This window comes from Naegleria lovaniensis, assembly GCF_003324165.1.
Source record: "Naegleria lovaniensis strain ATCC 30569 chromosome Unknown tig007, whole genome shotgun sequence".
In the NCBI taxonomy this organism is placed as follows: Eukaryota; Heterolobosea; class Eutetramitea; order Acrasida; family Naegleriidae; genus Naegleria; species Naegleria lovaniensis.
The window spans coordinates 364,121-379,357 of record NW_025407829.1 but is presented as its reverse complement, the minus strand read 5'-3'; the positions used below and the strand labels follow the sequence as shown (position 1 = coordinate 379,357).

Sequence of the window (15,237 nt, the reverse complement as noted above, 5' to 3'; positions counted from 1 at the left end):
CTAGCCTTGTTGAGACTCCCTTTCCCAGCCTTGATCTTATCACAAGATATTGCAATATCTGACAGTAGCAGTGCAAGGAAGAAAATATGATTTGTGTTAGAAGTTCTGGGAGTCAATGGAACTTTGTTGTGCAGCAAATGTCTTCATTGAGAAATTGCAATCAAAAAGAAAAGGACACGCTTATGTCGCTCACATAACAGAATCATTGATATTTGTTTGGACTAGATATATTTTGATCACATTATTTCATTTAAATGTCACGTTCAATGCTTCAATTTTCCGTTCATTCGACTGAGTTTTCTTCCTTGTAGAAATTTTAAATATTTGAATCTACTCCGTATAATAAATATCCTTTCTCAATGCATTCATCGTTTGTAATAAAGACAAAAACAAAGGAATGGAAACCTCTTGGTGTCGTTCTTGTTCTTACCAATTTTTCAAAAGGTGACGACTTTCATTTTTTTATCTTCCAAAAGCGGAGAGCTTGTGTTTTTTCGAAAACTAAAAAATGACTTCCAAGAGCACCACCACCTCCTCATGGAACCATCTGAATTCAAAGAAACCTGCAAGTAGAAATGGCAAGCTATCATCATCTCGAACATCCTCTTCTCAGAGTGAATCTTCATTACACTCAACAAACAATCCATCAAAAAGAAGTGCTCTATGGTTCAGTGCTCTTCGATATGTGGCCATCACATTTCCAATCATTTTAATCATTTATGGAATAATTCTTTATCAAATTTATAGTCAAATACCACCCAATCATGTGGATCCCTATTATGATGATTACATGATGCAAGTATATAGGAAACTTGATAGTAGTAATAATGGTGGTGGTGGTGGTCATATTGTGATTTTCGAAAAAGTGCGAATAAAAAATCGACGATTTTTTCGCGATTTTTTTCGAGATCGAAATGAGCGACATTGATGCGTTGTCGTTTTGACTTGATGTTGATTAACATCGAAATCCTTCAAAATCGATTTCGATCAAACTCGAAATTTATTAAGTTTTTGTCTCATCATGCCAGATTTCCTTGCAATGATGAACAAACGATTTGATTAACTTGGGTGTAACTTGATCAAACACCTGCTCCATTATCTCTTCGAGAGAGTCAACCGAATGTTCATAGTTTTTCAACTGTGTTTTCATCCATCCGAAAAGCAATTCAATGGGATTGAAGTCAGGAGAGTATGGGCTTTGCCAAAACACACTAATACCTTGGCCATTCATTATACTATGAACTTCTTTTTCCTTATGAATGGATGCGTTGTCAAGAACTAAAATACAATCTTTTGGGATCAATTTGCTCAATGTTGTCAGAAATATATTAAATCGATCAGCATCAATTGCTTTGTTAGTTGTATCGACAAGTTCCCAGTAAACCAAACCTCCTCTCTCGTTAATGCATGCCAATAATGAAAAACGTTTTCCACTCACTCTGTGCGCACTGTTTTGACAAGTGTTGCCAATTTTGATGTGAGCCCTTGTTCTAATCAAATGGTCATAACAGAAATGCGATTCGTCAATAAAAAACATGATTCTTGTTTTGTAGGTTCGAATAGTTCGCCTGTACACAGTTCTTTGAGATTGTACTCTTGGGCTTTTTCGATATACTGATACTTTTTCACATTTCTTATATGTCCTGAACAAATATTTTGTCGTTATTTTGGAGAGCTGAGATACGGAAATTGAAACATCAAGATAATCTTTAACTATTTGACGTACTTCTGCATAATTAACAGTATTATATTCACTGAATATGATATCAATAAATCTTAACACAGAGAGGTGGGTTGATTTACCTGAATGTGGAGGCCTTCCGAGAGCTTTTTCTTTTTGTATTTCATTGCAATATTTGTAAATCGTTGAAGGTGCGAAAGGTAAAATTTGTTGCAAGACCTTTGGTTTATCTCCATACTTTCCACACACCAATTTAATGAACTCAATTTGTTCTGGGGCTAATTTTTGACCTTGGATATATGGTCTTAGTTTTTGAGATATTTGGACACCTGTTTTTTGTTTGAAAACTCGTCTTTCATCGTTTGTGAATCGATGTTGCGTTGCTTTTACCATGTGGAAATCGATTTTTTCGAGCAAAATTGATAAGAAATTGTTGAGAAAATCAATTCTGCTCGATTATGTTGAATTGTTTAATGTTCTCATATCGAAAATGTTGAATTGAACGACATTGATTTGTTTCGGAATAAAAAAAACTCAACGGCCTCTTGTTTTTTAAGTCGTCTTGTTTTTTGTGCGATTGTGTCAACGTCAAAAAACAATAACAACGGTTTTCTCACTGAAAAAAAATGGGCAAAGACAAAACAAAGTGGAACACGTTTGATCGTTTTTGCGAAATACTCGCAACCACATTACCTATTTGTTCAAATGAGCTCTATTCTCATGGAATGACAAATTCAAAAGCAGCAAGCAAAGTTTTCAAGAAGCTCCAATTAGAAACAAAAAAAAATACAAATTTCACATTTCCTACTGCTAAAGGTTCAAGAAAATACAAAGATGGTTTACCAGCAACATGCAACGCCCCAAAAGATGACAAACGTGTGAAAGATTTTTTTGATACTTTCATTCAAGAAAACAAGAAATGGATTGTTAACGAGATTGAAAAAGAGATTTCTGCTCACTCCAACAAAAAACAATCATTGGCTTCACAAATTCAAGGTGACAGTAGTGACAGCGAATCAGAACATTCAGATCAGGATGATGAGAAAGATGATTTGGATTGGATTGATGATAATGGCAACGATTTGCAGGAAGTTATGTATAAAGAAGCGCAAGATAAATTGAGAGACAATGCGAAAAAGCGTACAAGAAAAGGTGATACAGACAAAAGCGTCTCTCCTGTATTCAAAAAAGCTCTTGCTTCTATTCAAAAAAAATCATTGGTCATTAAGAAAGAATTGGACGAGTCAAAGACCAAGGAAACACCTTCAATGGCTCCTGAGCTTGATATATGTGGCATGGATTTGCATGATATGTTTGATCTTGATCCAAAACCTGAGTCAACACCACAAGTTACTACGTTCAAATCACCTGTTTTAGAATTCCAGATTTTCAAATTGGATCAGTTAAAGAAGCAAATTTTTATTAACGCTAAACAAGACTGTGATACTAATGATAAGGATATGCAAAATTCGACAAAGTTTTTAAAAACTATGAAAGACATGGAAGAAAATAATTCAAAAGTTATTGCAGATCAATTATTGAAAGTTCAGAAAGAAAAGGAGGAGTTACTTGAGAGATTTAAAAAACAAGAAGAAGATATTGCAAAACAAGAGGAACAGTATGTAAAACCTTTGACCAAATTGGTGAATGAAGTTGCAAAATTGATTGAGGTAAAGAAAGAGAAGATTAGACAAAAAGAGGAAGAGGAGAAAAATCAAATAGAAGCAAATTATCAGAGTTTATTTGATTAAAGGTTCTTCATGATCGATTTTTTCAACTCTGACGATCAAGAAAATCGATTCATGTCGATCATAATTGATTTTTTCGATTTTGGACGAAAAACATCGACTTTGAGAAATGAATCGTGTTGAGGTAATCGATTCAGGTCGATCATAATCGATTTTTTCGACTTTGCACGAATAGCATCAACATCGTATCTCGTCAACATCAAGCAAAATCGTTTTCGGGAAGAAACGTCCAAAAAATGAGGGTTGACCGAATTTGAGCAAATCGTTTTCGATTTTACTCGATTTTTTTTCGCACTTTTTGGAAAATCACAATATTGATGGTCATCATGATGACAGAATGATATCCTTGTCGACTCAATATCCACTCGATACATATTCCGTGACGACGTCAAACAAGTCTAGTAATATGACGACGACAACAACAACGACTACTACTACGACTAGTACTTCTACAACTCCAATCATCATAATGGATCATTCTCAAAGATTTCAATCTCACTCTTCTCATGATTATATTTATGAAAGAATTAAATATCAATCAGTGAATTCACATGATAATAATCAAGAAATGAATCATTCATCTACTCCACTTGTATACAATGGTATTATTGTATTTGTACATAATTTTGGATCACATTCAGAATTAATTGTTGATGATTCTTTAGAAAAAGATTGGATTGATTCTATTTTAATTCGTCAATATAATTTTATTGTTTATCGATTTGATTTGAGAGGACATGGACGTTCGAGTGGGAGTCGATTTTTTATTAATACTACTAGTAGTAGTAGTAGTAGTAGTAGTAGTGGTAGTAGTAGTGGTAGTAGTAGTAGTACAAGTCATATGCACACAGAAATTCCATATCTACAAGATTTATATCAAGTTGTGAATGAGAGAATTCCAATGCATTGGAAAACAATTTTGAGAAGATTATTGAAACATTCTATGAATGAGGATACTACTAATTCTTCCACTACTACTACTTCTTCTGGTACTTCCACTACTTCTTCTCAACACATTCATTCCATGAATATACCACCCATTGTATTCATTGGTGATGTATTGGGAGGATTACTCACATTAAGATTGGAACAATTGAGACATGCACCATCATTTGATCCATCATCATCATCACAACATCATTTTCATCACATTTTATTATCATGCCCACTCTTAGCCTCACCACATCAATTGTATCAAGATGAAACTAAATTTGAGAAATCACCAGAGAAAATGTTATCACCTTCCAAAGATTTATTAATGAGAATTATGACTTATTATTTACCATCCTATCCTACTCAGTAAGTATTATCATAATGTCCACAGTGTATGTGACTTTTATGTGTGTGTATGAATGTGTGTGTGTATGAATGTGTGTGTGTATGAATGTGTGTGTGTACGTACATGTGTGTGTGACCTTTTTCCTCCATGAATCATTTGTATATATGATGATATAAAAAGTTCACTTTTACCTCCCATTGAATACATGACAAAAAATAGAAAGAGAATACAAAAGATCATGAATGATCCTTATCGATATAAAGGTGCATCTATATTTGCTGAGGAAGAATTGTATGAATTATTGGTCAATCGATTGGTGAATCCATTTTCAAATACGAGTCAAAGTACTTTTGCTAAATATACAATTTCTGGAATTGCAGGAATTGAATTGAGACAAATGCCAAATATGTGGACAGTGTCTACTGCTAAGGCTATTCTATCGTTATTAGAGGAGGTCAACAAATCAGAATCTCTAAGATTATTGAAAGGAGTGAAAAATTTACTTGTTTTGCATGGAAAGAATGATGTATTGACTCCAGTGAATAATTTAAAGAGATTAATTACTCTTTCTCAATGTAGCAATGGGTGCTCAAGAGAGTTGATTGACTATGATCATGCAATGATTGATCTTTTGGATGGGTCATCTTCTTCTCAAAAAGTTGTTGCAGACATTAACCAATGGTTAGAGAAGCATGTTTTAAGGGATCAGTAAATGAAGCACTTGAAAGCTTCGTTCTGACCATTAAACAAATTACACCGTCATTTTGCTATTCAAGCCAGCATTAAAAAATTAAAGGACCTGTCAACCCGACTTTGGATCTATTGTTAATTAGAACTTGAAACAAAGATTTCGTTGTTAATGCCGCAGCATAGGTCATACTTTTGCTGACTGATCTAGCGAAATGTAAACCTAAAGTCAAAGGTGCATGAAGCGAGGTGTTTCGGTAGAACTCCAGGTGAAGGGTGTGCATGAGTTATACACGACTAAAGGACCCAATATTTGTGGATGGAATTTACTGCATAACAAAACCATAGAGGAGGAAGAGCAAATGACCTTAGAACAAGTTCAACAATTTTCTGAAAGAGTCGCTTTCAACTGGTTTTAACATTTTTTTGCACATAAAAAGGTTTTTGAGATGCGAGTTTTTTCTGTGTGCTATGCAGGAGAGTTAAAAGTTTGGTAATTTCTCTCAACGCTGAATCCATTCAAATACCAAATTCCGTGTTTGTGGTGAGGGATATGTTGGAAGATTTAGCGTTTTCAGTTTCAATCCAGAAACTAAAACATTAACTCTCATCGAGCAGATGATTGGGTTCTGTTATAACCCTGAGAATAAGCCAGAAAACGTAACGCCCATATTGCTACATGACTAAACACCGATACTACGTTAGTAATATTGCAAGATGGTCAAGTTATAATTATAAGAAAATACAATGTTCTCTAGGCTGCATGATCCAACCATTACCTAACCTTGGAACCACTATTAACCATCGAAGGTGTAAACAGTTTTTTCTTCCCTATCTGGTCGCACTATATCTTCTTTTCTTTTACACTTAGTGACACTTTAATAGTCTTTTATATTCGCTAACTCTGTGAACACATGTTCTCGTTTGAGATATCCCTAAATTATTCTTTACTAAATTATTTCAAAAATAGATAAATGTTGTTATTAACTATTGTGAGTGAGCTTGCTTTTTCTTAATTTTTATAGCTTCTTTACTCATTGATCAGAGTGTTAACTAATCCATGTTTTGTAAGCTTAATTAAGAGGGCGTAGAAGTTTGATATTCTAAAAGGAAGATTTACTTTGTCACGCTTTTAGCTGCGTTATGGTTTTGTTTTGTTGTTATATTATTTACAACAATAATTGGTTGGTTACGAAGAGTCTCCTCCTGGGTGTATCACTTCTTTCAATTGTATTGATTTTCACATAAAAAAACTGAAACTAATGGCACCTATTTATGAAAATCAGCTATGTTGGACTCAGAAATGTCGAAAGTAACGCTCAATTTTCTTGTTTCAGAGTTGGGGAACTTGTTTCATTTTGAGAATTCATTGGGAAGCTTCCTCTTTTTAGGTTCGTTAATTTTTCGTTGTGAGGGTGTTTGTTTCAGTGAGGGTGACGGGGAGACATTGATAAGGGTTTCATCACTTTCTGTTCGTAACTTTGGACCTCGTTTCTGTGAGGTAGGTGGATGTGGTCACACATGTCATTCATGCAAACATTGGAATATCAGAAAAGGCAGTTTGATGGTGGAGTGCATACAGAATGAACGTAAGAATGAAGCAACCCGAGTGTTCTACCATTAAGCATTTGAAACCATTTATTAATGCATTATGTTTATTCTCTCTTCTTGACAGCCACCAACACAAATCCTCTTGGAGACATAGATGGATCGAATATTCTTTTTAAATAAGCAGTCTCTAGTGGAATTTCTTTTTGCTCTCTCAAATACAATAAACGGTCCAGTAAAATATAACACTCTAATAATGGACCTATTAAACTTCTAAAAAACCAACATGCCTCTACCTTCTTTACAATGTCCGTGTCTGGACAAGGTTTAAATTCATTTGCATAATAGTCATTTAATTTCTTTTCAAAAGATTCTTCCGTTTCATCATCATGAACATTCATTAGAGAAGAGAATAATTCATGATTCTTCAATTCTGGATAATCCTGTAATAAATTTTGCAATGCATAAAATGTAAACCTTCCAAAGGATACAATACTATTTGTTTTCGATGGTTGTCTAATAATCAAGTCCTTAATGGCATCATATCCCATTCTTTGATACAACAAGTATTGAAATGCATATCTATAACTCTTCAATTTAAATTGTTCTTGACATTGTTTTAAATCTTTTCTACTCTTAGAATTCCAAATAAATGGATTTAGACATGCCATTGATTTTCCTAAATTAGATAAATAGATGGGTGGTATTTCTAATTGATGATGATTGAATGACAATGGAAAGCTATGACCCTCACATAATTTGTGATAACAACATCCAATATTGATCATGGCATGACACTTGCTTGATGCTAAAAATAATTGAATGATTGAACTTGCCAATGATCCACAGGTATGAAGTCCAATGAAGAGAAGTGAATTTGGTTCTTGTTGTGATGGCGGTTGTTGTTGTGATGGCGGTTGTTGTTGTGATGGCGGTTGTTGTGATATTGAGGTTCGTGGTCTTGTTGTTGTTGTTGGATTGTGTTGTTCTTTTGTGTCGTTATGCACAGGTTGTTCTTTTGTGTCATTATGGACACATTCATTTGCAGAATGAGCACATGAATGACACTCGGTAATGTCATCATTACTACTATTACATGAAATATTCTTCTTCTCAGTTAAAGTTTCTTCCAATTCTTGCACGATTTTAGAAAATTCTTCATCATTTAAAGTAAATGATAAATGTGAAGTGATGGCTCTATATTCACAAGATGTATTTTCTTTGTTCATTAAATCTCTGGATTGATTTAATACTTTTCTAATCCTTTTAATTCTTCTAGTTGCATTTTGTGTTAAATAATGATTACAATCAATGGAATAAATGTGAGATATTTGAGGAGAATATGTATGTTGTTGAGTAGAATGATGAGTAGAAGTAGAAGTAGTAGTAGTAATGGAATTCTCATTCGATGGATGATGAGTAGTAGAAGTAGAAGTAGTAGTAGTAATGGAATTCTCATTCGATGGATGATGATTAGAATGATGACAAGTAGAATGTTGAATAGGATTTTTAGAATTAGAATGAGAGAATATCTCTAATTCTTGATCAATAAGAATTTTCTGTGATAAATATCCTTGTCCACCTCCAATATCACAAATACTATCAATTTGATATTGTTTGGATAGATTTCTAATGAAATGACTTAGAATTTCAATTTCATACTTTTTTTTAGAATTTAAACCTTTTTCTAATTCATGAGGTGTATTTAGAGAATCATATGATGGTATATTCTTCTTCTTCTTCTTACAATTCTCATTGAATGTAATATTCATACTATTGTCATTGAATGTAATATTCATACTATTGTCATTGAATGTAATATTCTTATTCATACTATTGTCATTATGATGAGAAGAATTCTTCATATCATTTTGATCATGACCACCAATATTTCTATCACCATTATTATCACCATTATTATCACCACCAATATTTCTATCACCATTATTATTATCACCACCATCATTACTTGAATCTTGACAATATTCCATAATTAAATTCATTAATTGTTTACATTCATTTACAAAATCATTGAGAGATTTATGAATATCATGATATTCAGTATTCTGTGATTGTTGTGAATTCATTTGATATTGTGACATTTCAATTAATTCAATCGTTGACATGGAAAGTAATTGTTCTTTCCATTCATGATTTGGTATAGTTGTATTGAAATGATCAAAAATAAAGAAATCAACAATTTTCTCTTCTTCAATGATGATTGAATTGTTCATCGGATGATTTGGAGTCTTGGAAACGTGTCTTTGAATATTAAATGTTGGTTCATATTTCTTGAGAAACAAAGATAATTTATGAAAGATTGAAAATAATTGATGATTACAAGATGATGTCACCGAGTTGGACGATTGGTTTTTAGCAGAACTGCATTGTGTGTGTTGCGCATGTTGGTAAAACAATTTGGGATTGGTGGATGACATTTTTTTTTGAATCTGGATCATCCAGACTGCTGAATGTCCAGTGCGGAGGTGGAATACAATGATTCAATCGTTGAACGATTTATGTTCAAAATATCAATTATATATTCACTTGTTGTTTCTTTAATAAATCCATGGCAACATAGTATTTCTTTTCATTCATCCATGCAATTCCAATCACTTGTTTTTCACAATCAGCACAAGTTAAATATCGGATGGTATTCATAGGATTGATATTATTATTAGTATTGATATTATTATTAGTATTACTATTAGTATTGTCATGATTACTTTCATAATTCAAATTGACATTACTTGTATCCATCATAGTATTTGTAAATGCAATATTCTCAAAATCATACATATCATTCACTAAACACCATTCATTGTATATTTTAGTATCGGAAAGAGTAGAGAGTGGTAATTCTAATGGATGATCTGAAATCAATTGACCCATATGAGCTCTAATAATTTTACAATTACAATGTGGACAATAAAGATGGTAAGTATTCATCATTGTGAGGAGGGTGTGATGATCGAATGGTTCTTATATTTTTTGAGGTTTCAAATTTGACCAGACCACATCTTTGAGGAAGACACAACCACCCAGGTGATGAAGAGTGCGTTGTTCACATGTGAACACATTCCATCCTCCCACTACTACTATTCCTCATGATGATGATCTTGTTCCAATACTCATTGTTGTCTCGTCGTTGAAATTTCATTCAATTCTCTTCTCACTCGTTCCAACTCGTGCAATGACTCGATATAATGTTTTCGATTGGTTTTATACATACTCGATTTGGTAGCATTCCATTCGACACCATATTGTTTGGAATGAGATTGAATGTATTGTTCCAAATCAAAACGAGATCCAAAGATTCCATGTTGACTCAATAACAAGTGTTCATATTGTGCAGTCATGGAAGACATTTCTCGATCCACAGCCAAATCCAAACGAGTGAAATGTTCCAAACATCCAAAGACAACACCAAGATAGGACATGGTGATGAATGTGTACCACAATCGAGTATGAATGGGAAAGGGTCGTTGATGAAGAGGACGAGAATGAACATGTTTGGGATTAAAGAGTCGATCATAGACTTCATCCGATGTATTGGAAATGGTTTTGAGGAGTGTTTCTCGTATTTTCATTCTTGGAGGAGTGTGGTTCTTGTTGTGGTGGTGGTAATTGTGGTTGTAATTGTGGTGGTTGTTCTTGTTGTAGTTGTTCTTGTTGAGAGAGAATGTGTTTTGGGTTGCGCTTCAAAAGAAATAATTTTTTAATTCATTCAATCTCGCTTGACGTTTCGTCCTCTTCCATAATATTTTAAAATATTGATGAAATGATGAGGTCCTCTGCTGCAACCACACTTCAATATATATGCACATTGATGTTAGGTTGTGTGTTGAACGGAGGTGGTGATTCATCGAGCAAGGTCCTAAACCTCAAACTCAACTGGTAGAACGTTGGTGAACTTTGAAAGCCTTTCCAAAAAAAAATGTCATCAGATCCACTTGCGGATTATCGTAGGCTTGCTGCTGAAAAGAGAAGTCAATGGCTCTCCAATTTGTCATCCAACCAAGTCAATCCTACCACAGTCAGCAATAACAACAACAATAACACTCATTCAACAACAACAATGTCATCCTCTCATTCCGATCCGACTAACACCAATACATCATCACGATCCATCAACAATACTCCAAACAAACCAAAATTAAAATTAGTCGAACGATCCACACAAGACATTGTCAAAGAAAGAGAAGAAGAATTAAATCGTTTTTCTGATATTTTGAATCCACTCACTGAAAAAAAGAAATTTATTGAAAAATTAAAAAAAGAAGAGGAAGAAGCATTAAAAAAAGAAAGACAAGAAAAAGAAAAGTTATTAAAAGCGTATCGAACAGATCCTCATGTTGGTAAAAAATCAACAAGTATTGATTATCCAAATATAGATAATAGAATGGCACTAAATTCACCAACAAAACCATTAGAATCACTTGAAACTATTTTTGAAGCTGAAGAGAGTCATGATCATCTCTCTGAACCATGCATTATTCAAATTAGATTTATGGATGGTTCTACCACAAAGGCTAAATTTAATTCCAATGATAAATTAACACAAGTATGTCAATATATATTTTCAAGTGAAAAGGGAAAGGATTATGAAAGTATTAGAATTAGAATACCATCCTCGAGAATATTATCGAGTAATAATAGTAATAATAGTAATAATAATATTAATAATAGTAATAGCAATAGTAATAATAATAGCAATAGCAATAGTAATAATAATAACAATGCAAGTACTAGCTCTGACTCGAGTACTCTGAAATCAATGATCAATGATACAAAATTACCCACATATTTCAATAATACGAACATGTCTCTTTACACGTTAGAACAATTACATCTATGTCCAAATGGTAATATTATTATTGAAAAAGATGTGAGTGAGAATGGATTTGGAGAGAAGTGTTTAAAATCTGACAAGACGTCAAAACCAATGAATTATTTACCTGTTGAATATATTTTACAACATGCTGGATCAAGTTATCGATTGAAAGGAGATACATGGGAAGAAAAACAAAAATTTAGAGAGAGACAACGAGACAAAGATGTCGAGCAAAGTCGAATGGAGAAGATGAATAAGAAGAAGGAACTTGAAATGGTAAGAAAACGTTTAGAAGAAGATAAAAAGGAAAGAAATGAAAAGAAAACGAAACAGAATGACTCTGAGACAGAAGTGAATCACACACAATCGACTCACTCAATGACCAATTTACATACAGATGATGATGATAGTCATGATGATTTGAAAAAAAAGAAAACCTCGAATGGTAAGAGCGCTTGTTCATCTTCTACACTCCAGTCACCGTGTTCGATTCAGGTGAGATTACCCAATACGGGTAGCACTGTAAAAATTGATTCATTACTTGGAGGAAACACTCTGAAAGATTTATTGGATGCTATCATTCAAAACACGAATGGTGTGGCTGTGTCTGTGAAAGATTGTGTGTTTATTGTACAATTTCCACATGCCGAATATGATTCGAGTGTTTTCAAGAGAACGACTTTATTGGAAGCCAAACTTGTACCGAGAGGCTCTGTTGTGTTAGAGTCCAAACTAAAGAAGGGTGTTGTTGCGAGAAGTTCAACTCCAAACACGGACTCGAATGTTATGGAAGAGGATGAATGAAGCGCGAGTGTCCATAACCATGATCATTTGAGATCATGGTTGACAGAGTAAATAATAATAATTCATTTGAGATCATGGTTTACATAGTTAATAATATGAATTCATTTGATATGTCAATATTAAAAAAAGATGTATTTATAGGGAGATTCATTTATGCCTCACGAGTCACCTTGACATCAAATTGTTTGGTGGTATTACTCTTAGGGCCAGCATTAAGGACAGCCTCAGATGCCTTATCAGCATAGGCACTAAAGTTCTTATTGAACAACAAGCACAACTTGTTCAATTCATCATTATAAAGTTCCTTATCGGACCATGCATTCTTTGGAATGAGCAATTCGTCAGGAACACCAGTACATTTGGTTGGAACGTGCAAACCAAAGATTTCCATTTCAACGGTTGGTTGTTTAGCCAATTCACCATTATGAATAGCATCAATAATGGCACGAGTGTATTTGAGTGGACATCTCTTACCACGAACCTTAGATTTAGATCCAGCACTACCACCCACCCATCCAGTGTTCACCAACCAAGCATCACACGAATGTTTCTTCAATTTATCAGCCAACATTTCAGCATAACGAGTTGGATGCAATACCAAGAATGGTTCACCGAAACAAGCAGAGAATGTGGCTTGAGGTTCAGTCACACCCACCTCAGTACCTGCAACCTTGGCAGTATATCCTGAAATAAAGTGGTACATGGTTTGTGGAATGGTAAGTTTAGAAACTGGAGGTAAAACACCAAATGCATCACAAGTCAACAAAATGATATTGTTTGGATGACCAGTCACTGCTGGAATCTTTGAATTTGGAATAAATTCCAATGGATAACAAGCACGAGTATTTTCAGTAATTTCTGAACTTTCGTACTCGACTTGGCGGGTCACTTCATCCATCACAACATTTTCCAAAACACTTCCAAAATGCAAAGCATCGTAAATTTCAGGTTCAGTCTCATGTTTCAATCCAATGCATTTGGCATAACAACCGCCTTCAATATTAAAGACTCCTTCATCGGTCCAAACATGTTCATCATCACCAATGAGATAACGATGAGGATCAGCACTCAGAGTCGTCTTACCAGTTCCGCTCAAACCAAAGAAGAGTGATACAGTTCCATCTTTACCTTCATTGCATGAAGAGTGAAGAGATAATACACCTTGTTTAGGCATCAAATAATGCATAATGGTAAAGACTCCCTTCTTCATTTCACCTGCATATTGAGATCCGAGAATGACCATTTCACGTCTCTTAAAATTCAGAGAAATACTGCATGGAGAGGTCATTCCTTTGGTGTAACGATTGGCAGGAAATTCACCAGCATTGTAAATAATATAATCGGGTTCACCAAAGTCCATCAATTCTTGTGGTGTTGGACGAATGAGCATATTTCTCATAAAGAGAGCATGATAGGCTCTTGTAGAAATGACTCGAATTTTGATACGATACTTTTTATCCCATCCCGCAAATCCATCAAAGACATATAATTGTTCACGAGTATTCAAATAGTCTACGGCACGTTCTCTATTGACCATGAAAGAGTCTTCAGAGAGAGGAATATTGACTGGTCCGAACCAGACATCATTCTTGGAGGTTTCTTCTTCAACAATACGCTTATCCTTTGGAGAACGACCAGTCTTGGTGCCTGAATAAGCAACCAAAGCACCAGTGCAAGTGAGTGCAGTACCCTTTTCATTCTTCAAGGCTTGTTCATAGAGAACTGGAACGGATGCATTGTGATAGATTCTACGGGTGGTAATACCATAGCTTTCCAATTCTTGATGAACACTGTCTTCATCGCTCGAGTAGTATTCGGGATCGTTACGATGGAACTGATGATTGTTCAACAAGGAAGAATCAGTGGCACCATGGGGTTGAAGATGTTTGGCAAGATTGGACATTTTGTTCTAGAAGAGAGAATCAGAGACACAAGTGTGAGTTGGGTGCGTGAGTGCGAGCAACACGTGTTGTGTTCAGGTGGTGGTGGTGGTGGTGATGGTTTGATCAAATGTTCAAGAAATATTCGCGTTTCGCCAATTTAAATGCCATTAATTCCCGAGAATATGGTTAGCATCACCATCATTGCATATTTCAATTCATCATCAACAATAACCGTCCATCGAGGTATACCAAGAGCAAGCCATACCAAAGATTTAGGAATTATATCAGATATTAATTTGCGTTGTATTGAGTTGTATGAACCAAAAGATCAAATTTGAACCAAATTTCAGAGATAAGAGTAGAGCCATTAATAATGAGTGTGCATACAATCATAACACATGGATTGTTAGCCATTCCATCATCATCTCTCTCAACACCAATACCTACCTCACAGAAATGCAAGATTTGATTTCTTTTTTTTTAATGAGAATTTTGGAACGTTGGAGAAGGACCTTTTTCAGGCCAATAGGTACTGCCGCGACGATAGTGCCTTTTTTACTCAGGACCAAACCGAGACCTAATTTCGATCGCAAATTTGCTCATTTGTGGTAATTAATTCTCAGGTCTATGGTTTTATTGAGGTTGACAGCAACAAGCAACACACATGAGAACATGAGAGACTTGTTGAGATGAATTTTCTCCAGGGCGGAATCTGTTCAAGTAATTCTTATGAACGATTACTTCTTGATGACAATTTGTTACTTCTTCAGAGA

The 15,237-nt window shown here is 34.5% G+C and overlaps 9 protein-coding genes across 9 annotated transcripts; 4 read left to right on the top strand and 5 right to left on the bottom strand.

Annotated features, from left to right (window-relative positions):
* Positions 1–508: 508 nt before the first annotated feature.
* C9374_014016 (uncharacterized protein) lies at positions 509–928 on the top strand (the record flags this gene model as incomplete). Its single annotated transcript, XM_044689957.1, has 1 exon — positions 509–928. The coding sequence occupies one exon, from the start codon at positions 509–511 to the stop codon at positions 926–928; it is 420 nt and encodes a 139-aa protein (XP_044553448.1).
* A 75-nt stretch (positions 929–1,003) lies between these two features.
* On the bottom strand, positions 1,004–2,074 carry C9374_014015 (uncharacterized protein; the record flags this gene model as incomplete). Its single annotated transcript, XM_044689956.1, has 1 exon — positions 1,004–2,074. One exon carries the CDS (start codon positions 2,072–2,074, stop codon positions 1,004–1,006), a length of 1,071 nt encoding a protein of 356 aa, XP_044553447.1.
* Positions 2,075–2,307: 233 nt separating this feature from the next.
* On the top strand, positions 2,308–3,432 carry C9374_014014 (uncharacterized protein; the record flags this gene model as incomplete). Its single annotated transcript, XM_044689955.1, has 1 exon — positions 2,308–3,432. The coding sequence occupies one exon, from the start codon at positions 2,308–2,310 to the stop codon at positions 3,430–3,432; it is 1,125 nt and encodes a 374-aa protein (XP_044553446.1).
* A 334-nt stretch (positions 3,433–3,766) lies between these two features.
* Positions 3,767–5,420, top strand: C9374_014013 (uncharacterized protein; the record flags this gene model as incomplete). Its single annotated transcript, XM_044689954.1, has 2 exons — positions 3,767–4,728; positions 4,889–5,420. The coding sequence occupies 2 exons, from the start codon at positions 3,767–3,769 to the stop codon at positions 5,418–5,420; spliced, it is 1,494 nt and encodes a 497-aa protein (XP_044553445.1).
* A 1,630-nt stretch (positions 5,421–7,050) lies between these two features.
* C9374_014012 (uncharacterized protein) lies at positions 7,051–9,381 on the bottom strand (the record flags this gene model as incomplete). The annotated part of the gene is made up of 1 exon (XM_044689953.1): positions 7,051–9,381. The coding sequence occupies one exon, from the start codon at positions 9,379–9,381 to the stop codon at positions 7,051–7,053; it is 2,331 nt and encodes a 776-aa protein (XP_044553444.1).
* A 97-nt stretch (positions 9,382–9,478) lies between these two features.
* C9374_014011 (uncharacterized protein) lies at positions 9,479–9,895 on the bottom strand (the record flags this gene model as incomplete). Its single annotated transcript, XM_044689952.1, has 1 exon — positions 9,479–9,895. One exon carries the CDS (start codon positions 9,893–9,895, stop codon positions 9,479–9,481), a length of 417 nt encoding a protein of 138 aa, XP_044553443.1.
* Positions 9,896–10,074: 179 nt separating this feature from the next.
* C9374_014010 (uncharacterized protein) lies at positions 10,075–10,533 on the bottom strand (the record flags this gene model as incomplete). The annotated part of the gene is made up of 1 exon (XM_044689951.1): positions 10,075–10,533. One exon carries the CDS (start codon positions 10,531–10,533, stop codon positions 10,075–10,077), a length of 459 nt encoding a protein of 152 aa, XP_044553442.1.
* A 347-nt stretch (positions 10,534–10,880) lies between these two features.
* C9374_014009 (uncharacterized protein) lies at positions 10,881–12,581 on the top strand (the record flags this gene model as incomplete). The annotated part of the gene is made up of 1 exon (XM_044689950.1): positions 10,881–12,581. One exon carries the CDS (start codon positions 10,881–10,883, stop codon positions 12,579–12,581), a length of 1,701 nt encoding a protein of 566 aa, XP_044553441.1.
* Positions 12,582–12,732: 151 nt separating this feature from the next.
* C9374_014008 (uncharacterized protein) lies at positions 12,733–15,067 on the bottom strand (the record flags this gene model as incomplete). The annotated part of the gene is made up of 3 exons (XM_044689949.1): positions 12,733–14,490; positions 14,912–14,936; positions 15,042–15,067. 3 exons carry the CDS (start codon positions 15,065–15,067, stop codon positions 12,733–12,735), a joined length of 1,809 nt encoding a protein of 602 aa, XP_044553440.1.
* Positions 15,068–15,237: the final 170 nt, after the last annotated feature.